Here is a 26,603-nt window from a genome sequence, read left to right on the forward strand (position 1 = left end):
TCACAGGTCAGTGTGGTTTACACTTAACAGTTTTATTGGAATATTAAGACAATGAAGCAAAAGCCAAGCACCAAGAGTGACAGCTACATGTATAGCATCATATGACTCTTCCAAATGAACAGGTTACACCGGAAAACTTTTTTCTTTTCTTTTCCCCCCCTCACACTCTCTTTGACTGGTGACTCAAACAGAACAAACAGTGAAACATGAACATGATTCTGCCATTTACACACACCGAAAATCCTACCATACTGAAAAAGAAAACAGGTGGGGGTGCAGTGGGATTGAGGTAAAAGAAACAGCGCTATTCGTCTGACGTCATATTACCCAGCCTGTGGCGGCGGCTGCGGTCCCACATTAAAAGGGACCGGGTCAGAACGAACAAGGCAGTCTGGGGGAATGCGCGGCCGTACTGCAGAGCGAAAATCATTAGTTGGCATCATTGTCAAGTCCTGTTGCCTCAGCACTCACATCCACACTCAAACTAATGTGCACATACAGCATTAAAGTGACAGGATTGCAACCATTGTTACATTAGACTCTGTTGCATATTGGGGAGATGTCAAATGAACAATTCAGACTCATTCATACATAGATTTCTGTTTGCATACAGCATTTAAACCAACTTTCTAAAATATATCATTTTGTGGAAACTTGTTTTTCTTTTTAAATATTTTTCTTTTAACAACCTGCCTCACTTTTTATCCAGACCTGTTGGTGTCTCGCCAAGAGCAAGGCTCCTCATAGTGCAGCTTAATAACAAAACAAACATTTTCCTTTTGCAAATAATATAAATGTAGATAGCCGTCTTGTTCTCATGCTTTTTTTTAGAAGTCACACAAACATGGCGCTGGCTAAACGTGGTCCATGTTTACGTGTGTGCGTGTCCATGCGCCAACATACATCAAAAATGTCTATCAGGTTTCATTACTTCGCTAATATTAACAACGGTTTACTGTATATCTCTTAGCTTGTCACTCGAGTATTACGGTAATATTCTACTTCCCATAGGGAAAAGATTGAGTTCAGAGGGTCCTGAGACCATCCTTGAAATGGACCGGCTTCAATTTGAACAGAGGTGTTGTTCACAGGAGTCATCGCTCCTCACAGGCAACTCTGCATCCTTTCCATAGGGGCTCCCCCGCTCAATACACGCACACACACTCCTACTCATGCTTTTGTTGCCTGAAGCTAAATGAATTCTGGAATTGTTTCATATGAACACACATTAGTAAAGTGCAGTTGGTGGGTATTGACAATGAGACCTTTCTTTCCATTTGTTTATAAAATTGGTTAAAAACCTGCCATTGGCTTTGAAGATAGTTGAGTTGGTAAAAATCACTGAGCACATTTACATGCAGTTAATACTCGGATTATGGTCAAAAAGGCTCATTTCTTATTCGGGACAACCTGTTTTACATGAGTTAACTCTCTCTGGTCAATCAAAGACATTGTTTTCATGTCATTCACCACACTAATTAAGTAGTCGGTTTCCTCCTCGTTCTAGAAGTGTGGTTGAGAAATCAATGTATTCAAGTTAGGCTTGTTTTTCGCAATCAAGTATCGTATTTTTACGACTATAAGGCGCACTTAAAAGTCTTAAATGTTCTCAAAAATCGAGTAACGGGTAACGAGGCTGACTGTGACAATACTACAATGATGAGAGGTAACCTGGCGTGTTTGATGGAGAACGAGCCCAGCTGTTTGTTTCAGGTACAGAAGATGAGGACGTTGAGGGTTGATCAAAAGTAACGCGAGTACATTGTTAAATCAAGTACAACCAAACTCGCTGTTTACATTGTTAAATACTTCAATCAAGTACAACCGAGCTCAGTTATGCTCCGCCGCCTTTTTAAAAACATACGCTAGCATCTAGCATGTTTAGCGCGAAAGCATGCCAACATATGTTTTGAGCTAGCGTACGTTTAACCGTGCCTGAGCCCCAATAGTGCGGTGCGCCTTATGGTCGTGAAAATACAGTAGTTCTGTACCTTACGCATAAAGCTTGCGTAGAACACATACCAAAATTCCATTCAAAGGAGGTAACCCAATCGCGTTTTTTAATAACCAAATATTCGGGTTAGAAAAGGTCAACCCAGGGGTTTTATTTGGGTTTTCATACTCGGGTTTTGCATGCTTTTTGACAGACTGACTGCGTGTAAACGTAGTGAGTGTAGCATGAAGGTTTTTCCTCAATTTACATCCTAATTTTTTAACTATAATCTTTATAATCACCATCTTCGACAACTGTTTTTCGGATATATGGTTCCTTGTATAGATAGATGGGCATAATAACCGATTTCAGTGGATTGTAGTGATGGGAAAATGAAGCTTCATGAAGCACTTGCACTATTTATTTATTTTTTACTCCTTTAGATGATGATCTTGGTTTAAAGGCAACTGCTAGTGCAATAGAAATGTATTAAATTTCCACTACATCTTTAAACCAAGAGTGCCATTGAGAGGAGTCAAAAAGTATCACAAGTGCTCCACGAAGCTTCATTTGTCCATCACTAGTGGATTGTACAGAATTCCTTGTCAACTATGCATTACTGTGGCAACATGCAGTGCACTGTTGATTCAGACTCAACTAATTTGCAGTACATTAAACATGACAGCCATGAAAAGCTGAGCTACATCTAGAGAGATTCCTACCTTATGAATAGCATTAGAAAATAATTGGGCTTTTTATTTGTATTTTTATATAGCGCTTTTTGACTTTACAAAGCACTCAAAGTGCTTTACATTTTGACTACTCAATCATCTACTGATGACGCAGCGTATCCTGCTCAAGGGATACTTCGATCCCACAACCTCAGGGCTACGAGACGACCCCTCTACCACCGAGGTCATAAATTTTCCCTATAGTCAATCGAGGACATTTTAGCTTAATGCTCATTGCAAATTTTAGTAATCTAGAAAATAATTTGGATGTCTATGGCTATAAACCAAATTTAAAAAAGAAAAACATTTGAAAAGCATCTGTGCCCTAATACTCACCAATTGCACTGTATAACACAAATACACAATTAAGGTGCTATTAATAGAAAAGAAAAAAAATACATTGTAGTCTGAATGGGCAAGGGTACCCTTGGGGACATTTGTGACTAGCTCCTGGACTGCAGCCCATTTGTTACCCTGAGAGACTTGGGGAGAGCCGTGACCAGATGGAGAGTGAAGAATTAAGAGGAAAAAAAGCTTCCCTAGTATCCACAAAGGCCACACGGAGAAGCCCTCAATGTCAAAATATGCCTAATTGGTGCTGCGTAGTGAAAAGGATAATGTAAGGAGTAATATTATTGCTAAGTAGGAGAATAAAAGAGAGCAATGGTATAAAGGATATTGATTTCTGACACCAATTGCCCCACTCCCTTTTTGATTTTCCTGGCCGTCGACACATACTGCCACAGACACAGGCTCTTTTTCAATGGCAATAGAAAAGTGTTTAGGAAAAAATAGGCAATGTTGTGTGTTTGTTCAGAATTTCTGTCCACTGATGATGACAAGAAATACGTCAACAAGATGTGTTACAATTTGAAATGTCATGAGGGTGCCGATCTACATGACTTGGAGTCAATGGGCAGGGACTATAATATTCACTGTTGATTGGGCTATACTGTATATAGTTTTAATTGAATTCTGGTTAATAATTGAAAAAGGGAAAATAAACTGAAGTATTAGAAGAAATGGCATTGGACCCATATTTTTTTTTTTACTGTATTTTTAACTAAACCAAACAAATGCAAATTGAGAGAAAAATACATCCAAGAAGTGTTTTTTTTTCTTCTTCTGGAAGTTCAGCAAGAAATGCCCAAGTCGTTTTGAGAAATCCTCTTATTAACAAGCACATGCAGAACAAATCCTAACCTAGGCAGTGCAACCTTCAATTATCCAATTAATTTGCCTTAGCTTATCCAGCTTGGCACCAGTAAAGTTGTATCCTTTACAAAGATGTTATGTGCAACACGAGTAAAAGAGCTTGGAGCTCATGCACCTATTTGTTAGTTTTCGTTCCCCTGTGATTGGATGGCGTCAGTGGACTGATGGAGCACAATTTGATCCAAATTTAGATGAAAGAAATGTTTCAATACGAAAGGCACGCTATGTAATCGGGGCCTTCGTACTCAAAGCATCATCAGCACCACTATGTTGCGAAAGCCACCTCGTCTAGTGGCTTGCAACAAAATTGAACTTTGACTGTAGCGTGATGCATCCTGCACAAAATACTATGGCACAAATCACATGGTTTTCTCAAGCCTCATTAATGCTCAGGACTAACAATGAGGTTATGTGAACTGGGTGACATCTAAGCAGGCCACATTAATTCTATAGACGCGTTTTGAAATGAGAGAAAGCGTTTATCTATTGACTCATTGTCTTCTCAGACCCCTTGTGTCCCCTTTATGTATTTATTTATTTAAAGTGATGCAAGCATGTTCCAAGTGGCCGGTAAAGAAAACTTAAGCATGATGCGCTAACTCACTGACTCATGATTAGGGTTTGCCATAAAGTTGATGAAAAACCTTGTCGGATAACAGCATGATCTGACTGAGCCATTTTGGATTTGAATTTCATCCAGGAGTTTATGCAGTAGCGTGAGCAAAGCCAAGTTGACAAGTTCGCCTTACAAAGTAAGAAACAATAAACTGGTTTATTATTTATCATGAACGTTTAGGGAGAAACGCGTGGTTAATAATCTGTAAATATAATCCTTTAAAAAGCACTTGCATTTCCCTGATCTACTTTCCGCTCAGAATTCACCCAGTCGCCTGTTTAGCTAATGCTCATGTGCAAAGAGATGGCAAAGAATGTGTCTTATTTATGTAGCTTTATCTCTAGCCAGGTTTACATGGAGACTTTTTTTGTCATTCCGATTTGAAATCATTCCAAATGAAGATCTCTGGTCACCTGTTTGCATGTGACGTGATCCATTTATAGCCGTCGATATGCTCCCCTCCTTTAATCGGATCGGCCGCGGGACGCACGGACATCGATCGCGCGATTTATCAAGATTGAGTTCATTCGTCATTTAGCACAGTAGTTGTGATCGTGTCAACACTTTTATTGGAGCAACATATCTTGATAAAAACAAGTTTCAAGTACTTAAAAACAAGTTCTGCCCTCGCAGACAAGCTGAAATGGAATTCCATTCGGATTCAGCCTTTTCATTCCGATTGAGGTGTTCATATGGATTCTTTCTAATCGGAAGACATGGCTCCATGTAAACCAGGCTTATGAGACAAGCCCAGAATGCAACATACCAAATAAGCACTTGCAGATGCCTTCGCAACCTCACGCCTTAAAAAGCTCTTGGAAAGGTGTTTCCACTATGTGTTTTGACAAGAAAAACAATTAGAGTGCATCAAAAGTGACCTGTACAATGTAGCTACAGAATGTGGCTTTATAGCTATTTGAATTCTTGGGGATGGACAGGGAGGCATGCACGAAGGTCTACAGGCAAGGGGATGTTTTGGGATCAGGCAAATGTTAAGGGCAAAGCAGGAGGTAAATGATGGTTTTGCACTATTTGTGCTACTCCTCCCTGCCCTCATCCAAAATATATACCGGTACTGTTTATAATGTATTTGTATATATATATATATATCGCTGAACTCGATTATTTGTGCTAGCCAGGCAGCACTACACAGAATATAATCATATGCTTTTCTGTAAGTAATAACTAAAATAAAGATTAGGATGAATCTTGTATAGGTTGTTACATTTGAATTCCAACCTCCAATGGAAAGAGGATAATCAGTCAGTGTAGCCTCTCATGAGGCATTTCTCAAGTTCTGTAATCTTCCTCCATGGTTTGACAGGCAAATGGACAAAGACCACTATTTGACTTTAAGCGGCGGCTCCCTTTCCAGCCAGCGAACTCGAACTTTCTGTTTATAGTGATACTCCTTGAGGAAGTCCTGCAAGGCAGGGGGCAGCGGCAGGGAGCCTATCCCATCATAAGTGGTCCAGCGGCAGATGGCTGCTCGTGCAAGGTGCTGCAGGCTAAAAGGAAATGTCCGGTGGAGAGGCGCTGTGAGCAGAGGTTCAAAAAACATACAGGCGCTTGGGTCCTTGTAGTGCTCTAGCAGCCCCGTGACGGTGGACGAGTGGAAAACGCAAGGATCGTGCGCGTCAAAACTGAAGTTGTGGTTCCACTGTTCAATGCGGGCATGCAGTGAGCGGTTGTAACGGCGGAAGCTGACGGAGAAAAGGTAGTCCTCTTGGGCTGAATCGCGAAGCAGGAAGGTGCCTTCCGGACGACCATCCAGAAGTGACTCGGCCTCGTAGCGGTCCATTACGCCCCAGTAGCAGGGCAAAGATGTGATCTGCAATAAATCTGGCACAAGGCAGTGGATGTAGTCTATTTGGGTGTGAACCTTCCAGGGCCCGGGTTGCTGTCTGCTCAGGTGACCTTCCCCAGATGCATGCCTTTGTTTCGGTCTCCTGGCCTGCAGACAGAGGGTTGTCGAGTCCTCCTCTGAGTCAGTGTCCTGGGCCGAAGCTGCAGCCCCCAACACCTGTCCGCAGGCCCCCAATGTCGAAGCTCCCAAAGAATTGCCGCTTCCTGAGGCTCGGACATCCCCGGGAGCATCGCCCATGCCAGGAGCCATCTTTGGTCCTAGTTTGTAGACAGATGCGCCTGGCACGGCAGCCTCAAGGGTGTGGATCTGTGCGTTAGGTGGTGGGTCCACACCTTCCTCGATGCTAAGTCTGCGGCGCTCGCGCAGACGTTCCTCTTCATCCTCGGGAGAAGGGTGCACCGGGTCAAAGGCATCCAACAGGGCAGTGGAGGAATGTGGGCTCACTGGTGCTGTGTGTTGTTTGATCAAATGCCACTTGTGGGCAAGGTCCGACCCTGGTGGAAAGGGGCAGGTCTCCAGCATGAGCTCTGTCAGGTGAATCTTTCGTTTGGAAATAACAGGGTTCTTTGAAGAGCGCCTGCTAGCAGGTAGTGGTAAGCAAAGGCCTACGGTATCGCTTAGTCGCTGACGCAACGATCGACCACTCAAACTGCGTCCCCCAGACAAAGAGTCGCTCATCTCCTGGATTGAACACACTCCATAGCGCCTGTCTCTACGGTTTCCACTTCCTCGCAGGCGTCCAGACCGTCTATCTACCTCTAAAGAACTCTGAGTTTTTGTGGAGCATGAGTGTTTTTTCTTGCCCCCCCATGGAGCATGGCGGGAATAAGAGTCTCTGCGAGCCAAGGGGGCACCTCCTAATCCACCACCCACATCCTCGGGGTCCTTATCGATAGTAATCTCTACTATCTGAGGGGCGTCTGAGACACAGTTGTGATGACGACGCCCTACGGTTACCATTGGCACTGGAATGAGGCTACTGGATGAAGAAGAGACTTCTGATGCCTGAACTGCACCCGAGGCACCCCCATGGCTGAGATCCACCACGCAGTGGACGGCATCTGCCTCATTCCTGCCTTCATTGGGTCCGGAACTGTTGTTGTGAAAGAGGGTTTGGCATTTGCTTTTCAGGTTACTCCACATATTGCTGAATTTGTTTTCAACAAGAGCCCCAGGGACCTGCGAAAAGGACACAAAAAACAACAACACTATTAAAAAGTAGATGGACTGTGATACGTAGGATTTGAGCTGTCGGAACAGTAGAGTTAAGGGTTGCCAGGCAGACAAGCAAGTGCCACAAGGCCACAGCTATAAATGACCCAGGATCTGCTCACAACTGATCTGCTGGTATGTACTGTATTACCCAGCTAGTCTAGACCTGACAAAAACGTTCCTTGAAATGACAGCAGATAGGACTATGTGTCCTAACTGCTGTCATTTCAAGGAACGTTTTTCAAATGCCTTCCTTTTTGAATGCACTCAGCAATTTGAAAGTACAACTGCGCTTTGTCCACTGAGACAAAGTTAGGGCCGGGATTAATAAAAGTTGGGGCTGTGACATGATTGGCCGACAGTGATAAAGCAAGTAACTCCGCTGCACACGGCCATTTCCTGGTGGAGTGTGACAGAGCCACCCGCCAAAGTCATAAAAATACAATATATACAATAAACACACAGTAATAATGTTTTACAACAATATTTACAATTTCATATGTACTAATGGATTATTTTTTTAATGATTAATGGTTAAAAAAATTTACATGAGCGCACACACTGCTCGCTGGGTCCCATTCACTTGAATGAGAGATCTCCAGCTGTAACCCGGAGTCTCCTCTGGCCCGTCGGTCATGACCCCTGCTTCAGGGATGGCAAACTTGGGAGAAATCTTGTGTGAGTTTTTGTGAGACAATGGTGCTTGATGTAGGCTATGCAGAAACGCTGTCAGAAATTAAATCAGGCATAAGCCACAACATGCGTCCTTTCTAGATGCTCGTTTACCACAGCTGTGATGCCATGAAATGAATAATTTTTCAAAGTTTGCCGAGGGGCCGTTCAACGAGGTGACGTCACAGCTTCGCTCCTCGCCGGTGAATATGGCCGCAAGCAGTAGCTGTCATGGCGTCTCGATAAATATGTTGTGGGAGCTATTAAAGGCTTGCTTTAATACAAACAGTTTAACACAAATAAAAAACACTCGCGGATGTAGTTTTTCTGGAAATATGAATATCGCGATATTACAGCGCACAATCCTCGAATCGATTCAATATGCAGCCGAATAGATTTCTTAAGATAAATTTTTGTTTGAAATATGCAACAAAATGTCTGGAAGAATGATATATTAATGTAACATTAACCCTTCAAATTAGATTTCAATGCTGTTCAAACATGAAACAAATTGCAACCTGTTTGTTAAATACAGTGGCTCACAGTTATAAGCCTACATTTTTATACAAATCTTACAGTGTATAAGTTTACTGATAAGTAGTTTCTAAATTAGAATTTTTAAAAATCGCAATAATTGACTTATAGGTTCATATCGGTATTGAATCGAATCGTGACCTATGAATCGTGATACAGATCGAATCACAAGGTACTAGGCAATTCACACCGCTAGTAGGGGGTGTGAATTGCCTCGTACCTGGCGATTCGATCCGTATCACGATTCATAGGTCACGATTTGATTAGATATAGATTCATATCATGAGTAATCTGTAAATCGGTTATTGCAATTTTTTTATTCAAAATTTTGAACATACTAATCATTAGTGATAGACAAATTAAGCTTCATGAAACACTTGTGATAGTTTGACTCCTAGATGGCTCTCTTGGTTTAAATGGGCCAGCTAGCTAGCTAGCTAAACAGCTAACCAGACAGACAAATGAAGCTTTATGAAGCACCTGCGATATTTTTTTACTCCTCTAGATTGCACTCTTGGTTTAAAGGTGCTAGCTAAACAGCTAACCAGACAAATGGACAGACGGACAAATGAAGCTTCAAGAAGCACCTGTGATATGTTTTGACTCCTCTAGATGGCACTCTTGGTTTAAAAGCTAACCTCAAGTACGATGTTTTGTTGAATAAAACAGAAGAGAAGATCGGGTATGATTTCATGTCTATTGACTCCATTTACATTCTCTTTTAATATGCGTCAAATGGCGTTCCCGCATGGTTTAAGTCTGTAACTGTCATAGAAAGTGCACTTGCGCTTAGTTAACATGTAACAAAACACCGTTTCCGGTGACATCACACAATCTGATCTGCGACCGCAAATTACGATTTGATTTTTAATTTGCCTCGGCCACTGAAACAAATGTCCGAACTATCACCCATTCGTGGTGCACAGTTCTCAAATATTGATAGCGGAGAAACAGATGGCACTGCCGCCCCACGCCAAAGGTTTGGTCACATAAACACATGATGTCGAGGCGAACCAGCTAACTCAAATGTGCTTGGGAATTTTGTATTTTTTTAATACTGTTTAGCCACACTGGCAAAAAGGTTTCATGACCCAGTGGTAGGCGATATGGCCTCAAATTCACACTCACTCACTCTCACACACACATTCTCTCTCACATTTTCTTTGTCTCTCTTCGTCCCGACTGCAAGTGAATTGTGCTGGCTGGTTTGGCTGCCACCTTGTCCTAAACGTAACCATGGAGAAAACCATAACCAGATTCTGTGTCCACTCATTCCTGCCATCGAGGGAAAACAGTAAACGATGCTGAAATCCTTGTATCCGTGTCTACAGCCCTCGAGTAGAAGACAAAGTTGGTCTTGAATAGGTGTGCACGGTGGTACATTCAATAAAACATGGATGGGCAACTGGAAGCCAGCGGGCCGCATTCAACACTGTGATGTCATTTTCAGTCAACGGCAAGTGGCAAAACGATGGCCTCCGAGATGGATTAAAAAGAAACTGGATTTGGCTGCATAATTCATGTTTCACAAATGCAATGTTAATCAGAATATTGTGTGGGGATGCATAGAACATATAATTGTAAAAACAATTTGACTTCCCTTTTGATTTTATATTGTAATACAAAGTAGATAACGTTACGGCAAAAGGATGCAATTTATATCGTGAGCTTAATTTTGGGCCATATCGTGCAGTCCTAGTCTGGATCCCCAAGCAGGAAAAAATAACACCTGGATTGTTGACAAAAAGTAATTTTAAGATAGAACATTGCAATTTGCAACCTATGAAAATTGTTAAGAACGGCACTACTATGATCTGGTTGTGTATATAGTAGCCTGATGGAAAATACATTTTGATTGGATGTTGGATTTTATTTGAATTGCGAAAATATGTGACCGGCAAAAGGGTCCTCGTGGGTCAAGATTTTTTTTTTTAGATATTGATATATTCTATTCTACACTTAATTCCTTTTAAAATGATATACAATATATGGGCATACCCCAAAAATTGAGTTACAGCAATTTTAATGTTGCCAGGCTGAAATCTTAGTTTTGCGAAAAACGGTTTCAACGTTTTGGTCCTTGCATCTTTCAAATGTCCATAGCAACCACTAACTTAGGAGAAACATATAGACTCAAACATTGACTCAAACTTTCAGGAACTGTTGATAGATCACTGGAAAGACAATTCCAATAGCAAGTAAGGATAACATCCTAGATTTCAATCCATTAAAAGTTTAGAACGTTTGACCTCTCAGCAGGTGAAATCAGCCTAAACTTTGAAGATCACATTAAAAGGCATACTTGACTCATTCAGCCATTTTTAATTGTAATTAATACTTTGACTATAATTAATGGAATAATATTATTATTTATTTTTTGTCAACAATTAATACTTTTACAAACTAATTTTGCCACTTGCTGAAGATGACATCACCTGTGCTCAGAAAACAGTCAAGGCTCCTTTTGCTGACCAAACCGTGATTGGTCGTTACCCATCTCCTCAGCACCGTCAGGTGATGTCAACTTCGGTCGATAGCAAGTGGAAAAATGTGTTTTTAAAGGTACTACTTGTACATGAAAAATAATGACGCTATCATATTAATTCTGGACAAAATATGAACTTTTTTACTGCTGAAAATGGCTCAATGAGTCAAGCATCCCCTTAAGCTTACAATTCATCCTCTGAGGCATAATCAGCCAAAGTTTGGTTATTTTATTGTTGCTCCTTGTAGTATTTTATTTTTCCCATGAGGTCATATTGCCACATTGGGAAATTTGATTTAATCATTTTGAGTCAAATGTTTTTTTGCCATTTGTTGTGACTCGTGACAAGAAAGTTTATTGATAATTTATTCTGTATGTTATATCTGAAATCCATTTGGTCACATAAAGAAAATGAAAATGTTTTGATGGTTCAAGTGACTCCAAAAATGGGCTGCATGCATTATAGGTTTGGAAAACTCGCTTTGGGAGGACCATTGCGATGAACTTTTTGTCTTCAAGTTTCACATTCCATAGCTCATATATGATTTTAATTTCATCCCACTTAAAAGAGCATAAAATGAGAATTTGTGGTGATATTCTGCTTTTTTTCTTTCAGAGTATGGGAGTACTTCAAGAGAGAAGGGTATGGGCCTAGGCGTGGCCTGGTGTAGCTATTTACATAAAAGTGACCTAAAACAGGCTGTTTTGAACAGACTGCTTTTTTGGCTGATTTAGGGACAGCAAAAATATTAGATCCAAAGTCAATTTTGACGAATGCATATCACAGACACGTCTTTTACACATTTGAGAACTATTTTAGCATGTTGAAAAGTTGATTAATATGAGATTGTTACAATTTTTTCCACTTTTAATTAATCGATTAATCGTGAGTTAACTATTGAAGTCATGCAATTAATTACGATTCAAAAATTTAATCGCCTGACGCCACTAGTTAAAAACGTTATCCAGTGTTATTGGTCCTCCATCTGAATCACATGAGCCCATTCTTCTTGAGCATTTAAAGTGCAACTCAACTGGAAGTCAGACTCTTGCTCCACCCCTCACTAAGATTTGAAATTGGTGGTTGTTGCGTGGGAGATCGTTGGGTTGCGAATGGGGAGAGGGTTGGGCGTGGTCTGGTTGTGATTGACAGCGGCAACTCACTAAGAAGGCGTTTAAAGAGGCCGGTGTGAGAATGAGCCGGTGGGTGGCGGGGGCGACTACGTCATGTGGCTCAAGTGACGGAGTGTGTATCTTCTTGTGTGATGAGAGGACAAACAGCCAAATTGTGTTTATCTCAGTGTTTAACCTTAAGATGGCACCAAACACACAAATTCAAGCTTTCAACAAATATGCACTAAAATGTCAAAAATAATGACCAGGACATGTAAACAGCATTTGTAAACACCAGTTTAGACAGTTTATCAGCAAAAAAATAAAAAATAAAATACTAAAAAAATTGATTTAGTTTTGAGTTACTTTCAAATTCAGCATTATGACTTTCTGTCAGTTAAACCACTATCTGCCAAGTGCCAACCCAGCCAATGGCCAAATGTTGTATCAAGCAAAGTGTCAATTTTAAGCAGAATTACATCTTCATGCAGGAAATATAAATCCAGCAGCAACTGTGTGGAACACAACTAGGCTAATTCAGCTTTCTGGCAGGCCAACACACCCATTCTCCTGGGATCAAACTGATCTCTGAGATGGCTCTTGGCAAGGCATGACGAAGCGAGAAGCAGAGTGGAGAAGATTTCTGCTATGGCTGACACTCGTGCTAAGGACGGTTGTTCTTGTGATCACTTGAATCCCAGCAATTCAATTCGAGGGCGGGGGGAATACTCTCTAACGCATAACTCAAAATGTATTTGTAAAAAGATATGATTGATTGCACCTAAATGAAATGAATTCATGAGTTAGCATTCAACAGGTTTTCCCTGTGAAATTATTGTGATTGCAAATGGTTACATTTAAATTTACGCATTGACCCGACACCCGAGCAGCAACGTTCTCCCACGCCGCCTTCCTCTATAGGGAGCCGCTGCGGTGTTGCACTTTTTTTTCTAAAGACATGTTCAAATTCGCCATATGATCACATTAAGATTTTCAGTTGCGAGGGGTAAAAAAAAAAAAAAAAACATAACGCGGAAGCAGAGGGCAGCGCCGTGCACTGCGCTTCCCCGTCGCCATGGTGACTCGACGAATCGGGGCTCCATTGATGTGGACTTTTTAGTGTGGCAACGTCAGGTGAAACAACTCTGCGTTGATATAACTACCTCAAATCAGCTGTCCTGGAACCCAAAACGCAGAGTTTCCTATCTTAGTCAACTCGCTGTTCAGGGTTAGTCTCGATGTTTGTTGAACATGCTTTGTGAAATGGACCCCAAGCGTTCGCGCATATAGCATAATGTGGGCTGGTAATGCCGATAACGACCTATTTTCAGTGACAAAAAATCTTAACTTTGTGAAAAAGGACAGCAGTGGCAATGTCGGAGCCAACCGCACAACTGTGCAATTATTCAATAAACATGTGAAACAACACGGCTCGTTTACAACTCCCGTGCTTAAAACAAACAAACAAGTACAGAAAAAAAAGTACAGAGTGTTACTTGAACAAGTGATGATAATTATAAATAAATAAACTTCCGGGCGGCCGCTCCAAACACTGCTCCACGAGCCGGCACACATCTTTCGACGCATAATCTTTACTTGCAGTTATTGCGCAATTCACGGCAAAATAATCACTTTGTAAGATTTAACAGTCCCTTTCAAATTCAGGAAGTATGTAAGAGGATTCGTAAAACACGGCGGTGCAGTAAAAGTAATTACAAAACCTGATTGTACTTGCTAATTAATTTCGTATTAATATTTTACAGTGCGTACCAGAATATTAGTTTTAGATTACTTTGTCGAAGCATGTAAGGTTCCAAACCATAAAAGTTACCCTATTGGTGGCAATAACATGACCGATCATGTGATCGTAACATTGTAGCCATCTAATTACAGTTGCGGGATCTTTTAATTTCTGGAGGACGTCTTCCTCTTTTCCCTAATCCTTGCCAAGATAGCTCCCTTGCTAGCATTCGCCCATCTACGCCGTAAAACGCAACTAACTAAAATGTAAACATTGATATGAAGACGCCGATCACACGACACGCATATTGTAACATAGAGTACTAAATGTTTGCAATTATGGAAAAAATACCCCCCAAATGCTAACCGTTAGCATTCGACAGACGGGACGCTAATAGCGTTAGTTTGGAGCTAGCGTTTAAGCTAGCCACGCAGCTAATGAGGCTAGCATGGTTTGCGTTAAAAAAGAAATCCAGACTGAAATGTCCACAAACAAGGCAAACAGAAGCGTGTAGCTGTAACCGTATAAACAGATGGGATATGTTTAATGAGTAATGGAGTGTGTTGTCGAAGTATGTCTTACCCTTGTGCCTTTTTGAGAGCCTTATTCAACAGCCCTCTTTGTCTGCAAAAAACGGCTATTGGACGAGAGCAGGCATATATCCTTTTGGCTCACCACGGTGTCAGACGAAGGCGCAAAAGGTCCGACGATCCTTGATGGTGTCATCCCTAGATCTCAAAGCATTTGGCAGCCACCGCGCAGGGCATTTAAAAAGGCTAAATCAAATTACAGCCACCGACTCCCGTTCGACATGGGAGTAGGGGAGTCTTGTTCGGCAACGAGCTATAGTAGCTGCAGCCTCCAGCAGCCAATATGACGGCGCTCTTGGAGCCCCGTCGGCCGGGGAGCGCTAGTTCGCTTCAGCAGCACGACTGACGGCGCGGTGGTCCAATGGAGAACAAGGGAATCAATTCCACTTCCGACTGGGAACACGGATAGGGAAAGCCCCGGAGTTGTGTCCCAGTGATGGGCGTCCCGGGCCACCAATGAGCACACAGCCCAGGATCCAAGTCGCTGGCAACTACTTGGAAACGTGGACCGTTGCAATGATGCTCCCCCCAGACCGAAGCAGGCTTTCAGGCCGCACTCACAATGACGTCACCCAGGTAAGAAGAACGTTGACAATACTCGATACGCCGAGGATTGTATTGAAGAACAAGGAAAATGCAATTTGCGTGAAGATGCTGAAGAGCTGAGGCTGCGCTAGAATGCCGTGGAAATTGAAATGTAGAATGTAAACTTGTTGGAATGGTTTGAATCCTGAGAAAAGTGGAAAGAGGTAAATGTCAAAAAGTACCTATTGAATTTGGGAATTTCATTGTGAAGATTTTGGGATGTATTAAATCATTTCCTTTCCTAGATGACATGAATGAGCTGAATAGTTTTAAGTAGGAATTGTTTAAATCAATCAAGAAATGTGGACAGAGGTTAATATATCTCTAAATTTGATTATTTTATTTCGAACATTTGGAAAATCTGGGACTACATGTAATAAGTAGTTCCAAGATGTTAAAAAAATCAAATAAAATGAAGATGGGATGTTTTGAACTGTCCAAGGAATGTGGAAGGAGGTAAATGTGGAAAATGGGTTTTAATTTTCTATTTTATTGGAGAAAATTGGTAATGTGGGAAATGTGAGAAATGGTTCCCAATATGTTCTAAGTGTGTTGATTATTTGAAAGTGCAATGGGTCAAGTTTAATCATTTTAAGTTGGAATGATTAGAATCACTCAAGAAAGGTTGTTAATGTTGACTTTCTGAATGACCTGAGTAGTTTGGGAAATATTGGAAGCTGTAGGCAATGGAATGTCAAAAAGGTGGGCGCAACAGTAATGTGAAATTACTCAACATCCATACAGTAAGAAGTTAGTAAAATATTTATTGGTACATATAATAATTAGGCCAAAGGAGAGTTAATAATTTTTTTAGTGGTGCATGCCATTATGTCACTCAGCAACTAATTAAACCTGCATATGCAATATGTTGAGATCATCAAAAGTTGTGTTTTTTTTGTTTTGTTTTTTAATAATGAAGGAACAGTAACTATGACCAAGTTGATTGCTGTGCGTGGATATTCAACCCTTTGAAATGATACAGTATGCATGTGGCAACAATTTAAGACAAAGCGTTCTTTTGCCCTCTTGTGGTAGTAAAACAGAAAGAAACCCACACCACCATCTGATGAAATATTCTGTATTTTTTTAAATTCATCTTTGCTTGCGTTTTTTTTTCTTCATGCAAAATGTTTCATTATCCACACAAAATTTGATGACGTTAATATTTTTCAATCTGTGATGAACCTGGACTTGACATTAGAATTCTGTCCTCAGAGAAACTTTATGAAGTTCTTTGACTGATCTTACGATCTTGACTATTCAGATCTCATACATTATTTGGTCTGGCAGTCTCAGGCCCAGTACTCAGTTAAAGCTACAACCCATCTTGTGCTTATTTATTACTTTCCTAATATATTGGTCCCCTAGTCCTTTGTTGGTTCACAGCCTAGGGGTACTCCGACTTTGTACACTTTCGCCAAACTATACTGTTTGACCAGTTTGTTAGATTGATGACATCATCAAACAAGGACGGAGTAGCAGAACTGCTGCAATAACTCAATATGGCACTAGAGCACACCAAATACAAGCAGTAAGCAGACATTTATCACAGAATTGTTTTTTTAAGATTTATTAAGATTAAGATTTACTCGACCATAGTTTCAACAAAGCTCCTGAACTGAAGCCCAATGTAACACATCAGTGTGAGTTTGCAGGGGTGTGCTAGCTATGGATGGGACAAATTGGATGTACAAGATTGGGCCAGACAGGGCTGTTTTTGTTGTTTTTTGCAGAACAAAATATCTGAAAAAACGTCAGTTGACAGTTAGGGCACTTTACAAAGTCCGTCATTACTGGTCCATGGTCAAACTCACCGTTTTTCAATTTCGTGTGACCGTGCCATCCATGAACTTCAGCAAATGTGTCTTTGTGCTCCTGCAACCAGCACTGATTTATTACAATTCCTTTTTTGTTAAGTAGAGCGCAATATTAATCATTTGGTAGTGTTCCCGAGTCAACATGTCATCATTGCTCTCCTTTTTTTTGGGTGTGTGTACGCGTGTGCTCTTTAACTCACCTGAAACCTGTTATAAATCCAAGACCCTTCACCATCACCCGATACATCAGAATCCCGTCAGAATCGCAAAGTTGACAGGAGACCAGAGAAAGGACCAGAGGAAGGAAAGAGAGATCCACAGACACCAACCTCCAACAACTCCACGACCAGAGGGAGAAACAAACTCTTATTGAGTTTTGGTGGATGCTGTTGTGGTGGATCTGGAGTGCATGAAGACCTCCACCAGAGTTACAAATCCAGGAGCTTTCACCAACACCAGATCTATCCAGAATCCCAACCGATGATCAGTGAGAAACGCATAATGCAGGTGACCACTCATCACAGTAGTGGGCTACTTCCCTGTTCAAAAATATAGAGTCCGCCCTGTCCGAGACCGAGATGACAGAGTAAAAATGCCTTCGACTCTGAGACGAGACCATGATCGATCTTGAGAATGTAAAACCACCTTGTAAAGGGAAAAATATCAATCTTATTTTGGGGCCCAACGGTTCAACCATAGCGCTCTACTTATTTTTCCAATAGAAACCAATCATGTCACATGTTGATAAGCTTAAACGTCACGAGATCTTTACAACCAAAAAGAGGGTTTCAGAGGTTGGTGCTTGAACACGAGCAGTATATTTACAGATATGACATAACTCAAGGCAGGAAAGACATTTTCACATTGCATTACCAAGTCATGTCTAAATTAAATTTGACAAAATTGTGTTAATACAATATTGGTTCCAGCGAGCCTGAGGAGTTTTTAACAATTTGTTATTTTTTTTATCATGGAGAAAAGACGAAATGGAGTCTGCCGACATCCTTCGTAGCCAGTCATCACAGCAGGTCTTGTGTCCGCTCGCGTCCAATCTGACCACGCTGTCCGACCCTCTCGATTGCTACCTTGACAGTGGAGTTCCTGTTGGTACAAGAAAATATGTGTTCAGCTCTAACTCACGCACACAAGGGCTGTCATGACACCATATCCTGCTGCCAGTGTTACCCCATGGGGATCTCACATGGCTAGGCAGAGATGTTCATCATGGGCTAGTCCGTGGGCTGAGGTGGAAACTTGCCAGGAAGTCACTAAGACACCATTCCAACTCAAAAGCATGCAAAAAGACAACAAACTGCTCAAAATATACAGTATGAAAAAATTGATATATAACATAAGATTCAAAACTTCTTTTGTGATATCTTGATTAAATAAAAAAGAGGCTGTAAGGGCCTGGTGGAGACATTGGTTCTGGTTTATATCAAAACAAGATGGTGGCAGGAATTTTCCAGTGCTTTTTTTGCACAGGTCTTACTCTTTCCCTGTCCATCCAAAGCACCCGTGCTGGTCCGTCCCTTTTTGGAGGATTACTTAGAGTATTTTTCCAGGGCTGTTTTGGGTGTGGTTTTGATCTCGTGTCTGGTGCAACAGTTTTAGGCCTTTCTGCTCCATATAAACGGTGAAGATTCAGCCTTGTTCTCCTCACCTCAGGTAAGGATGCTGTGGATGAGTTTCTTGATTTTAGCCTCCTTGGTACAGATGTTACCCGAGAGACCACACTGGCGGTCTCCAGAATTGTTAGTCTGCTTTGTGATTCTGATCTTTCATATTTCTTTGTTCCAGATCCCTGGCTAGTAGCGAGCCTGGGATTTGGGGACTCTTGTCGTGGTCTGGTGTGCAGTTCAGATTTTGTGGGTCTTTGTCGTTGAGGTGCAGAGAAAGGGGCTACCCTGGTGGTTATGGGCTCACTTTGTTTGGGCCTGGTATCCGGCACTGTTTTCTTGGGTCCAAATGAGTCCACCTTGGGGTTCTCAGGCACTAGTAGGGTTACCTTGTTCATACACTTAGCCTTCTCAGGCGCTGAAGTCCAGCTGATGGCCTCATCTGATCTTTTCATATGTGGCATAACATCACCTTCATCAATAATAACTTGGTCATCCTGGACCTTCCTTGGTGGACTGGCTGGGAGAAGGTCTTCTTGTGGACTAAGTGAAAGAACAAGCTCTTCTTGCCACGGTGGACTCGGCGGCAGAACAAGCTCTTGACATGGTGGACTAGGTGGGAGAACAGGCTCTTGTGACACGTCTTCCAGACAAACACCAGAATTTGGCGATGTAGCCATGAGCATATTTGAAGATGTCACCGTAACAGGTGGCAACAAGCATGGCATTACGTCTGCTTCATCATCCCCTCCTAATTCATCCTTGCCACTTGGTAAACGTTCGAGCAACAGCGATACATCTGCTTCTGTGTTGAAATGGCAGTCTTGTGATCGTAATATGACTGCACATTTGTTCTCGTCCGACTTCTTAATGGTCTTCGGCTGTCTTCCAGCTTCATGTACTACCTCTTGTGGTAATACATTTGCCATTGCCAAATCCTTGTACAGTCTCTGCAAAAGGTCTTCGATCTCTGCCTCAGATATATTTTGCAAGGATGGGACAGAATCCATGCATGGTTTTGTGTCTTTAATATCTAGAAGCTTCTCCTCTGTAGAGAGCCGTTTACAAAACCACAGATGTGAGTTTATGCTTAAAAAATTGAAATTTGTGTAACATTTCAAATCCTTTCACTTCATATGCCAGCACCCAAATATCGTATTTCCTCAAGCAGTGGCCATTGATTAGTCGCCGGAGCGTTATTACTTGTTTGGTACAATGAGAAGGAACTCAATGAACAAACTCTTCTGGGTGACTTATTATTCTTAGTTACGGTCAATGTGGAAGAATAGTTTGTTTTTGTTTGTTTTTCACGATCTCTAAACTTTGGGGACACGAAAGAATCAGATAAAAAGAAACGCTGTTAAAAATTGCCACGGGCCGAGTGCTATGAAGTTACAATATTTATCGCGGTACTAAACTAAACTGCACCTTGTGGAAATGTTACTAAAGTAGGGCTACCTGAAGGAACAACAGGAGATAGATAAGATTTTGTATGGCACGTTCAAGTAAGCGTATGCAACTTTTGTCTCATCTCATCAGGTGCCGCCACAATGAGTCAGAAGCAAGATTTGTTTGACAGTTTTTATGCCAGATGCCCTTCCTGACAAAAGCGACACATTTTTTTCTTTCTTGGGCTTTGGTCGTGACTCGTAACTGATTATGAGCTGCTGACCATAAATCAAGTTTATGCCCGCTGCGAGAATGGCAGAAGCGTTTACCACTACATTACCTGTGCCACAGTTTCTAATTGAGTACAGGCCACTATTTGAGGAAATTTGACTGACAGTATGCACTTGGGTAACAAACAGTGGAACTCTACCATAAAAATTAAGTATGTAATATTATGTGAAGTACTGTAGCCATTACGTTGCGAAGTACTTTTAGAAATGTATCTTACCCCATTGTTCTTGGAAGACCACGAAAAGAAGTTTGAGACTCTCTTCTTCGTGAACTCCTATGAAGTCCATAAGATCTGATATATACTGGTGTATAAAATCACTCATGTCAGTCGGGTGCGAAAAATATATTGCCCTGAAAATACAGTCCACTAAACTCTTCAGTCCAAATGGATCAGATGAGGGATCCATATCTGCCTTTTGTATTTCTTTGTTGTGTACTACAGTACTGAATGGACATGGGTCGTAAGTTGTTGCTTATGTGACTTCGTCAATGTCACAATTCAAATCAAGAATTGATAGTCATTTTATTCTTTTTTTACGTCAGCCCATTCATTTATATGAGCTGACCGCCAAGAGAGGACACAATATTTTCTGCATGTATGTCACCAAAGTCATGAAAAATTGTGTCCAAATTAAAGTTATCAGGTCTCGTATTAAATTGTCGAACCAGCAACATGTCAATACTGTATAGAGTACAGTTTACATTACTCAAAACCATAGAGGCCAGGTTTTGATGATGAGAAGGGTGACTCTATGTTAAAGCGTTGTGATGATGTCACAGGGCTTTACCGGTTTAGTACTTGGGAAAAGCCCTACAAAAATCAACATATTTAAATAAAACAATCTATTTGACACAAAATTAGAGCGGTAAAATTTAGTTTGTAACAATATAATCTCATCAGGGAAATTAAGGAGGATATTCTGGTAATATATTCATACTCACTACTAAATCATCTTTTTTACTGTTTCCCAGTGGATCATTTTCAGTCTGATTAGATTCATTTTGTTGTCCAGTGTGCATAATTTGTACAAGAGTGATATGTATCGCTTTGCTTGCTCATCACATGGCGAATGACACCTTACTGGAGACTGAAAACACTTGGTCAAATCTCATTCCATAAAACTTTGCTTCAGAATTATTATTTTTTAGGCTTGTATGAGTATTTTTTGCATTCATTTTAGTTTGACCTTTATATTCTCTCTGTCCTGTAAAATACACTTATATCCATTTATTTATTTTATACGTTTTTGGGGTGTCTGCATTCAGTTTTATCCCATAAATGTAAATGTAAAAAAATGGACAAGTGTTTTTCACAGGACAGTGACAATATTCTTAATAAGGGGATTTAAAGCTTCTGTACTTTTGTTCAGCACCTCTTAGGCAACAGTAGACTGTGATACTTTCACTCCTGCCAAATGTTGATGCTGATGTTACAAATGTATTTTTGATTTATTTAAACAATCAGTTTCTGTCAACTGCTGCTATTGTTTTCTTTGGGCTATCCCCCACTGCATTAGGGATGTAACGATAACGCCAATATCGTGATAATCGCAATATTAAAACTGCCACAATATCGTCGTCGTCATTTTCGAGGACAGCCAGTCCCAGAATGTTTTTGTGTAAGCACGTTGATAAAACAGATGTTCTCTGTAGTTTCAATGTCTTTCTCACAACAAATACAGAAATTTTGTTCAATACGAAACCTCTTTCTAAGCAGTTCACTGGATGGATAAAGATAATTAAAGTGGAAGTCAAGTCAAAAAATGTCTTTGAACTCGTGACCGAACCCAGAAAACAGGCCAGTCAGTTTGCAATACGAGCCCAGGCACTTTGACGCAAATTCAAGTCGACAGCAGAGGGCGGTATAATGTCAAAATGGCTGCGTTCTGAGAAGGTTGAAAACTGCTGAATTAATCTGCTCACGGTAATTCTTATTTGACGACATGATATTAAAATATCGTGTTAAGATATGCGGGGCACTTTTTAAAATAAATAAATAAATAAATATTATTTCATTGGGCTACAGTGTTGCTATCCTACCTTGCTTATTCTGGTTTTGATCTAGATAAAAGTATCCAACGCTGGTCGTCTTCAGCTTCATTGGTGTCAGCTTCTGCTCCTGGCTTCAAAGTCCTTTTTGGGGTTCAGTGATAAGCAGCTATTTTTCTATTTTGTGTTACGTGTTTCAAGGCTCCTTGAAATGGAATTAGCAGCCGCAGCAGTTGCAGTAGTAATACCTTCCACTTTACCTCATTTGCTTCAAGACACAATCAATAATCAACTCCACTTAATCAACAGAATTTGAATGATCATTTAATCAATTACTGGATACTCCTATGTGTTCCTAGCCAAGTCTGTTTCACACAGAGAAAGACATCACTCGTCCCAAGATGCCCCTGACTTCCCATCTGTTTTATTTGTTGACGCCTCCTCTCTTGCCGCCACATTTTCTAATTCCAAATCCTTGTACAGTCTCTGTAAAAGTTCGTCTAGCTCTATCTCAGATATATTTCGCTTTGACTGGGAAGATTGTCTGTGTGACGTGGGAGCCTCTGGTTTGGCGTTTGTTTTATCTTCAAATTGCTTCTCTGTAAAGAAACATTAAACAACTCAACAACAACAACAACAACAACAAATAATACTCAGCATAACAGAATAGTTACCAAAACTAATTTGTATTGTATTGTGCAAGTACATCAAAACTAAATGTATAATATTATTTTCAATTAGATACACAGTATTTTGGATCTTACCCCATTGTTCTTGGAAGAGTAAGAAAACAACTTTGGGATCCGCCTCCTTGTGACACTCTTTGAATTCAATCAGCTCTATTATGTATTTGTTTATAAAGTCGCTGATGTCAGTAGGTCGAGAGAGGATTTTTGCTTTGAAAATGCATTCCACCAAATTTCTCAGCCCGAGTGGATCACAAATTGCAGAATCCATTTGGGTTTGTTTTCAGTTGTGTGTAACAGTTTTGTTTGGACCTAGATTTGCGTGCCTGTGTCTTTGACAGACACTCAGAGTTTCATCAGGAATGTGACATTTTCTCTTAATTAAAAGCCTGTCATGATGTCACAGGGCCTTGATCTGACAGTGATCTACTTCAGACTAGGGTACACGGTCCCAATGCCACTCAATCAGCAAGGCTTTAGCACAAAATGAATATCACACATTCACACTCTGGTTTTTCCTGTTTTTTCTAAACACTAAGTACTGTACGTTTTCTTTTTTGCACGCCCCTGTACAACATACAAATCCAGCATAACCTATATTCAAGACAATTCACCACAACTTATAAAAAATAAATAAATAAAATGACTTCTTTTTTTCCGCACAGTAAACACTTTTATTGAGATGACAGGAGCACCAATGCACTAGTGGTTGCAATTCCAATGTTGGATTCTCACCGAGCAAGAGGTTGTTTGACCTGCGATACACCCTGTGACTCAAAGCGACAATACAGTCGTGCAGGCTGGGGTAGAGGAAAGGAGCACCATTTTACATGAAAGCATCACTCAGTCTTTGTATTAGATTCTTGACATAACAACAGTACTTCAGTAACAGTTGGCATTTTTCAAAACATATAGCCAACAACAAATGAATAAAACATAATATAGGTGAGGGCATTTGGCTTGCAGGAAAAGTCGATTTTAAGACACTAGTTCAGTGCCCAGCTAGTAAACCTGACATACACGGTCTAAATTTTAGATATGATATGACGTAATGAAAATGACCGCAAATACAAATTCATGATCTGTAGAAATGCTGGATTGAGTTGACACTTTTTTTTTTTAATCAAGATTTTTAGCGCTTCGCTTAACTGTCGAACAAGAAAACAGGCCGCACCTGGCAATTTCTGCTAGTGCTCGATGATGAGCCCTTACTGGGCATTTAAAAATAAATAAATCACATTTTATACCTTAGTAAAAACAAGTAATTATCCAACTAATTCATTGTTGTGCCAGTTATTTCTAAATGTAATCTTTTTTACATTGGTTGTAGAAAATTGCAGCAGAAATTGAGAAACTGAACACTAAATTAGCCTTTTTGGATTCATATTGCACCAAAATAAAGAAGCAACACAATACAGACACGCTTTAGCAGAATACATATTTTTGGCTGCAGTGATCTCATTCTTTTAGCATTTCCCTCATGCTTTCATCATTCTCACACGCTACTGTTTGGTTAAAAACCTAAGAATATACTTCATCTATTGGCATTGATTAATAGTCCCATACACCCCTGTAAATGTAAATAAAATACCGTGACATGAATTGAGGAACAATTTCTGACTGGGATACAATTGAATATAGTTGAATTATTACATTTTGCTATCGGTCAGAATTATGCAGAACAAAAATAACGTAGCACTTTTGTTTTTGCTCTTTGTCTGCCGAGATAATCCAGTCATCACACTGGTGCATCTTATCAAGATGCTAATTTGACAGCACGATGAATGCACAGATGTGCCTCAGGTTGCGTTGCATTGTGTTTCTTTTTTTGCTGCCCGTAAATTTTTTTTTAATGAAAAAAAAAAGATATATGTGATACTGCGCAAGGTGGTCACGTCGATACATCAGATATTGATTGACAAGTGAATTGCAAACTATGTTGGTGAGAAATTCCCTTGTGTACATAGAAAAAAAGTCAAGTTCAGCACATGAAAAATGAGAGCAAAAACAAACGTGTCGCTTTTACAACGTATGATGACATTTTTGCTCAGTGCATATTATTCAAAGGCTGACTCCAGCCTTTTTGGGCAATTGTATTAGATCCTAATATATCAGGTTAATCGACCGTAATTACAAATGTTCTTTTTCTTTTTCTTTACTACAAGCTTAACACTTGACCCTGTATTGTCTAAAAAGGTACAACCTATCAGACAGAATTTCCATCGAATGCTTAATAATGGAATTCCAGACTTTGATTTCAGATAAAAATTTGTATGATAATAAATTCCTCAAGCTTGTGCCTGCAAGTTTGTGCATCCTCAGTGCGTCCCCGTGCTGGAAAATCGGCAACACTTAAAAGCAGAGGAACGTGCTTCATCTGTTGAGCCTTTAATATAAAGTGTAAGGTCATTTTTGCTACCTGCTTTTGATGTGCATTTGTTTCTTTGAGTTATGCTGTACTGTATGTGATCGACTTTCTATCCTCTCCCACTTTAAGTATGACATACAATTGCATGATAAAGAATATGAAAAAATAGCTCTAGGTCCAAAATATTTTGCTGATACATTTCTGATTTAGTAATCCTCTATACACAGCATGGTTTATTCTACAGGTTTTCAAATGACGAATAATTGGAAACAAGTTGGGTGGCAGAAAAACCCCCACTTGGCCTTCATGCCTAAAAATGGGCATGTAGTGCTTTTTGCTTTGAGAGACTTCTCTCTCACGATGGCATCATAAGTCACTATATTCATATTCTTCAAACATTTTACAAATCAAGCTCCATTTTGTAATGCAAACATTTTCTCTTCAAATTTCTATTTATGGATAAAAAAAAAAGAAAGAAAGTAAAACACCTGAATTAGGAGAAGAGCTTTTCATGGTCTTTGTGCTCCTTATAATTTGACTGCTTCTTCACATGTTGGGCAGCAGAAGAAAGTAATGGCCTTTGGAGTGTGTTGCAGCTTAAACACCGTCTCTCAGTGGTTGTCAGCGCGCTTCTTTGTCTCCGCTCAACTAACCTGCATGAGTCTTTCAGGAAGTCCAGCGCTTGTGAGGTATGCTGCTGAATCATGTGATCAGACAGCAGTTTATGCAACGGGGTCCCAATCTTCGTTTTAACGCTCCCTTCTTTCTCTTTGGAGCCAAAATGGCTATGATGGCCTCATCGAACACCGCCTTTAGGCCTTTCTGGGTTAGCGCTGAACACTCCACATAGCAACATGCGCCAATCTGAGAGGAGGGAAAAAAAAAAGAGGGTGATTTAGCAGTCAGTGACAAAGACAAAAACAACCCCAAGTTGTCAACAATTAAGGTATCCATCCATCCATGTTCTACAACCACAGTGGATGAGTGGTTGGAGCAAGAAGGTTCTGGTTTTAATTCTCGGGTTGGAGTAATGTGTGACGTCAATTCATGCTTGAGTCCATTTTCCTAACGTGTAGCATTTGGTCACTTGATGACTTTGTCTTTGCGCAGGGGTCAACAATTTACTGTCAAAAGAGCCATTTTAAACCAA

At 40.5% G+C, this 26,603-nt stretch overlaps 4 protein-coding genes across 6 annotated transcripts in view; 1 reads left to right on the forward strand and 3 right to left on the reverse strand.

The window, feature by feature from the left end:
- Positions 1-15,212, reverse strand: socs5b (suppressor of cytokine signaling 5b). Its single transcript, XM_086092266.1, has 2 exons — positions 14,702-15,212; positions 1-7,541 (listed from the first exon to the last, which is right to left on the reverse strand). The coding sequence occupies exon 2, from the start codon at positions 7,503-7,505 to the stop codon at positions 5,838-5,840; it is 1,668 nt and encodes a 555-aa protein (XP_085948392.1). The 5' UTR covers positions 7,506-7,541; positions 14,702-15,212; the 3' UTR covers positions 1-5,837.
- The window catches only part of LOC147163752 (uncharacterized), a 27,129-nt gene continuing 15,379 nt past the window's right edge, over positions 14,854-26,603 (forward strand). Inside the window, exon 1 of the mRNA XM_086092276.1 lies at positions 14,854-15,285. Within this exon, the coding sequence (XP_085948402.1) occupies positions 15,166-15,285 (120 nt within the window). The 5' untranslated portion in view covers positions 14,854-15,165. The remainder of the gene's footprint in view (positions 15,286-26,603) is intronic.
- LOC147163753 (uncharacterized) lies at positions 16,952-23,412 on the reverse strand. Of its 3 annotated transcripts, XR_015096794.1 has the most exons (4): positions 23,164-23,412; positions 20,628-22,998; positions 18,313-19,778; positions 16,952-18,212 (listed from the first exon to the last, which is right to left on the reverse strand). XR_015096794.1 is itself a non-coding variant. In XM_086092269.1 (3 exons), exons 2-3 carry the CDS (start codon positions 20,815-20,817, stop codon positions 18,550-18,552), a joined length of 1,419 nt encoding a protein of 472 aa, XP_085948395.1. In that variant the 5' UTR covers positions 20,818-22,998; positions 23,164-23,412; the 3' UTR covers positions 16,952-18,549. The 3 variants fall into 3 exon arrangements, 1 of the variants encoding a protein (XP_085948395.1); XR_015096795.1 differs by lacking the exon at positions 18,313-19,778 and having other exon boundaries at positions 22,451-22,998; XM_086092269.1 differs by having other exon boundaries at positions 16,952-19,778.
- LOC147163754 (rho-related GTP-binding protein RhoQ) overlaps positions 23,742-26,603 on the reverse strand; it is a 12,481-nt gene continuing 9,619 nt past the window's right edge. Inside the window, exon 5 of the mRNA XM_086092275.1 lies at positions 23,742-26,317. Within this exon, the coding sequence (XP_085948401.1) occupies positions 26,156-26,317 (162 nt within the window). The 3' untranslated portion in view covers positions 23,742-26,155. The remainder of the gene's footprint in view (positions 26,318-26,603) is intronic.

Source organism: Leptonotus elevatus, chromosome 13, assembly GCF_054856555.1.
Source record: "Leptonotus elevatus isolate MCC_2025b chromosome 13, RoL_Lele_1.0, whole genome shotgun sequence".
Lineage (NCBI taxonomy): Eukaryota > Metazoa > Chordata > Actinopteri > Syngnathiformes > Syngnathidae > Leptonotus > Leptonotus elevatus.